At 40.8% G+C, this 4,542-nt stretch overlaps 1 protein-coding gene across 1 annotated transcript; it reads right to left on the bottom strand.

The window, feature by feature from the left end:
• Positions 1–431: 431 nt before the first annotated feature.
• On the bottom strand, positions 432–3,341 carry LOC133012225 (kelch-like protein 10). The gene is made up of 5 exons (XM_061080205.1): positions 3,220–3,341; positions 2,517–2,997; positions 1,730–2,353; positions 1,434–1,583; positions 432–755 (listed from the first exon to the last, which is right to left on the bottom strand). Exons 1-5 carry the CDS (start codon positions 3,339–3,341, stop codon positions 432–434), a joined length of 1,701 nt encoding a protein of 566 aa, XP_060936188.1.
• Between the last annotated feature and the right edge of the window lie 1,201 nt (positions 3,342–4,542).

Here is a 4,542-nt window from a genome sequence, read left to right as displayed (position 1 = left end):
TTGTTAATCGAATTGGTGGTGGGGACCTTTTTTTTTGGTCCGAACATGTGTCTTTGTTAATATCGTACATTTTCACCAGGCCTGACACGACCACAAAGTTGGCTTTGAGCAGACATCATGGAGTCCATTTTGTGATTTTATTTGGTATTTTTTTATTTGAAAGTGATGGACACACACACACTGTAACATTTAAGTATTGTAACATATGAGTTATTGTTTGTTTTTATTTTCTTGAGAACTGAGACTTCATGACATAACCAGGGACAAGATGGAGACTATTTGGAAAAAACATGAAACATCTCTATCTAAAGCATCTTCCTGCAGAGGCCTTTGAGACATGACTTTCATCAGATAAAATATGCACCAGAACCTATACATAAGGTCTCAAAAGATGTATGAATTTGACATTCCGAGTTAGACATTCCCTGACTTTAAGAATCTGGCAGATGGTCTCGAGGGAAAGAAAAGTCAATCATGTTGGGGATTCCGGACACAACACAAGAGCTCATGCCGTAGTAGGACATTTTTGAGTCAGAGATGGAACACCAGCTGTTCGTGTGAGGATCATAGACTTCTGCATTATAACTTTTGCTCCTGAAATTGGAGCCCCCGACGACATAAAACCGGTCTCCTATCACCTCGAGGCAAAAGTTCCTTCGTTGGATACACATGGGGCACAGCATGCTCCAAGTGTTGGTCTTGGGCATATAGGTCTCAACACATTTTAGGGGGTATATATTTCTAAGGCCACCGATCTGGAGGAGGAGAAGATTTGGGATAAGGATTTGAATAGGAAAAAAAGACATACATAACATAGAATGCACAGAATAGGGTAAGGGCGGTAGGATTAGTTTGACCGTCGGATTAGAAGTTCCAGATTGTTGTCTCTTTTCTCTCAGGAAAAACATATTTCATCAGCAATCGGGTGGAATTTGGTGCAGATGTCAAGAAAATTCCTTTACATCTACTCTTGTGCCACAATGAGGTTGACATTAGTGGTTTAAGTAAAAATAAACATAAAAAATCCCTCACTTATTTTTAGCACGAGGCTTTGTATTTAATTAACTGCCATAATATTTGGTGCAGACATATATGTCCCTATGAATTGCTTTAGCAAATTAAGCTGGTGAACACTGAATATTACACCATGCTAGCATGCTAACGTTTAGCTAGCTGTGGACTCCTGATGGATAAATGTGTTTTTTGCAAAAGCTGTAGCTCAACAATTGCTTTTCTTCATATACAATTCAGTTTGGGCTTACATTTGCATCACTAAATGACCAAGCAATATCATCAATTATTTAAACTGATAAAATATGTACATCTGGCTGTGGTTAATATATAAGTGTGATTATAAATCCAAGGTGGCATAGCACTGTCAGTCAAGTCTTTTTGGGTTGTGTGTTGATGTCAGCAGTGCTATGTGTACTTACTGCATAGATTTGGTCATTATATGCAACAACTCTGTGTTGACTTCGACTCATGTTCATATGGGCGATCAGTGTCCACTGGTTGGTCTCTGGATCATAACATTCAGCTGTCCTCGAGCTGTAACGCCTGTTTAAACCACCGCATATATATATCTGAAGAGAGATGGAGCAGCAGTGAGTAGCCTGGTCTTTTCATTGTTTCAATTGTTAACTGTGTTGTCGTACACAAATAATTCAGGATTATTATTATTATAACTTCAAAAGATACTACTTTGTTATTATTACCATAAATAACATACCTTGCCATCCAGTGTTGCACAGCTTGCACTCCTCCTACCCTCGATCATGGGTGCAATAAGCGTCCACTGGTTGGTTTTGGGGCAGTAGCGCTCTACAGTGCTGAGGCCAAAAGAATCATCTAAGCCTCCAAGGGCATAGATGAACCCATTCAGCACGGTAACGCTCAAGTGGCAACGTCGGTAATGCATGTACATCATCTCTTGCCAGCTGTGTGTCTTCAGGTCCAACCTAACCACACTGTCTAAGCTCTCCATATACTTAGATCCACCCACAAAGTAGACATAACCGTCGAGGAAGACGGTGCCATGATAGGCCCGAGAATCCCTCAGCTTGTCTTTGATAGAGATCCAGCGATCGACAAGGTGATCGTACACTTCAATATCGCAAGATGCATGGGTTTCTTTCTTACCTCCAGAGACCCAAATGACGGAATTAGGCAAACGTGGACGGGCACGAGTGTCACTCAAACATGACGTAAAGGGTTTGGGTATGCGTTTGGTTAATGACGACATTATTTTGAAGGAATCGTTGACTATTTTTTGGCACTCAGGGTTGAGCTTCACCAGCTGGTTAGTCCTCACGTTGTTCTCAATGTACTCAATGCTTGTATTGGCAAGCCGCACCTACACAGGAACAAGGGAACAGAACTTGTTGGTAATAGGTTCATGTAAAAACTTAAAGCAACAATGTTTTTTCAAAATGAACCAAGCTTCAGGTGTTTAAACAGTTACGATACATGCTGGAAATGTCCAGTAAATTTAAACCTGTGGCCGAAAAAAAATTTACCTGAGACAAAAGCTTAGCCATGTGTTTTTCTCGTTCTTTGGGTATGTGGGCGATCCAGCACAGTATGACATCAAACACAGTCCTCTCATTTTTCACGTTGAGTTCATCTTTGCCAAGGATTTCTGTAAGGTCATGAACAGAGAGCTGCAGGTACTCTTTAAAGTTAATCGCCCGGTCAAAGTGCACCATGATGTAGTGGAAGGCCTTACATCGCAGCTCGTAGCTGGGGCAGATATCTGTGAAATGCCAGATGCCGATGCAGTTCTGTAGGCAGAGGTGCTCACTGATAAAGCTGGAGCATGCTTGTATGATGCCTATTATGTTGAGCATTTCAGCTGCAACCATCAACTCGTGCACATTGTCCTTCGTCATAGTAACAGAGCCGGTGTATGCAAACTCGATGATGATCTGCATAATGTCAGGAGACATAAGGGTTATGTGGAAAACCTTGTCTTTGGTTATCTGGTGTACAAAAAGAGCTCTGAGGATTAGAAGGGAGAAAAAGACGATATAAAATAGATATTCAACCTTTTCGCAGGCACAACAGTGAAAACAACTCTTCTCAGGCAGAAGGGACTAAGTAAAAAGGGAAATTATTATTATTAATGTGGTTAGTTGTAGTAGTAGTAATTGTAGTGTAGAAGTATAAACATTAATCAAAAAAATATAAATTCTCCCTACTAAGGTCAGGTAACAATCTTACTGGAAGTAAGTGCTGCAATCACAGAGGATGATTCTATGGATTGGAAACTGACGATCCTCAACTTGGAGGATGGCGTCACAGAATTGTTCCGCCAAACGGAGATCATTAGGTATTCCCGTCATTTTTATTTTGTCTGGTTTGTGACAGTTGTATTTCAGAGCTTTTAAATTATTAACATCACTGAGATAAAATAAATGTGAATCAAATACCTTTGAGATGATAGAACTGGACCTAGAATCCTCTGATCCAAAGGACGGTGGGATAAACAGAACAAAGAAAAATCTGCCAATAAACCTAAAAAGGAAGAAGAAGAGGCAGGGTAAATAACCCTTTAAATGTTATATAACCCTTCAGTAGTGGAGAGACATTGATGTTGGATAAGGGAGTGTAGAAGAAGAAGAACAAAGTAGATGGCGGAAATGCACTTTGATGTTTTAAACAGAAATAGAGGCCACTCACCACTAGACCGAATAAAGGAGCAGGATGGCTATCAAATATCAAGGGTATTAAGATATATAGTACTGAATTGGGAAGAAGAAGGATATTGAGACACACAGTGGATGGTGGTAATTCACCTTGATGTTGGTTGCCACTGTCGTTGCGTGTTCATTTATCCTAAATATGACAAGAGCCGGTCTCGGTTTGGTTCAATCAAGTATATATAAGAAAGCAATTAAAAGGTATGAAAAGTTACAGCAAAGCAATGGGCACCCAAAGCACAGCCCCGGCACTCTAGCAGCAACGGAGGGTTTTGAGACGCATCAAACAGACGGCGTCTGTAATATTTTATAACAGAAGGTATAATTTGATTGGTCAATAATAAAGGGGAGACGAGACTTGGTTCTTCCTCTATGGTGCGGAGGCGTAGTCCACCCTCTTGGTATTGGAATAAGGATATGACGAGCAGCCGCTCCCAATCTCCCTCCTCCTCTGATAATTGCTGGGCAAAATGTTCACTTCTTGACCAGCCTTGACACAGCTGACGCCTTGTGGGTCGATGTTGTTGTTCATTCGAGTAAAGAATATTATGATCCTGCTCTATCGGCTGTATGTCCTGTTTGTGTTTACATTCGAAACCTCTTAACCAAAACAACGTCACTCTGTCTGTCCCCCAGAACCTTGCGCAGCTGCTTGAACTCTGTGTGACGTTGAATGAATCTAAGGGAGTTATGCTTTAATATAAAAAGTTAAGACAGGTGTGAGACTGACCAGCGTTGTGACGCACACACATTTCTAGTTAACTTCAAGATTTAACACTAAGCAGCAAAGGTTATTATAAATCATTTGTGTGAAGGCCTAACATCTGCCCCAATCTGCTCCTGC

Source organism: Limanda limanda, chromosome 10 (genome assembly GCF_963576545.1).
Source record: "Limanda limanda chromosome 10, fLimLim1.1, whole genome shotgun sequence".
Taxonomy (NCBI): Eukaryota; Metazoa; Chordata; class Actinopteri; order Pleuronectiformes; family Pleuronectidae; genus Limanda; species Limanda limanda.
The sequence above is the reverse complement of the archived record's forward strand: the minus strand, read 5'-3'. Positions and strand labels throughout refer to the sequence as shown.

Coding starts and splice junctions, on each gene's coding strand:
- LOC133012225 (XM_061080205.1), bottom strand. CDS start 3,341: ATGACGGGAATACCTAATGATCTCCGTTTGGCGGAACAATTCTGTGAC. Junction 1,584..1,729: donor GTGCAACACTGGATGGCAAG/GTATGTTATTTA, acceptor ATCTCTCTTCAG/ATATATATATGCGGTGGTTT. Junction 756..1,433: donor ATAATGACCAAATCTATGCA/GTAAGTACACAT, acceptor CTCCTCCTCCAG/ATCGGTGGCCTTAGAAATAT.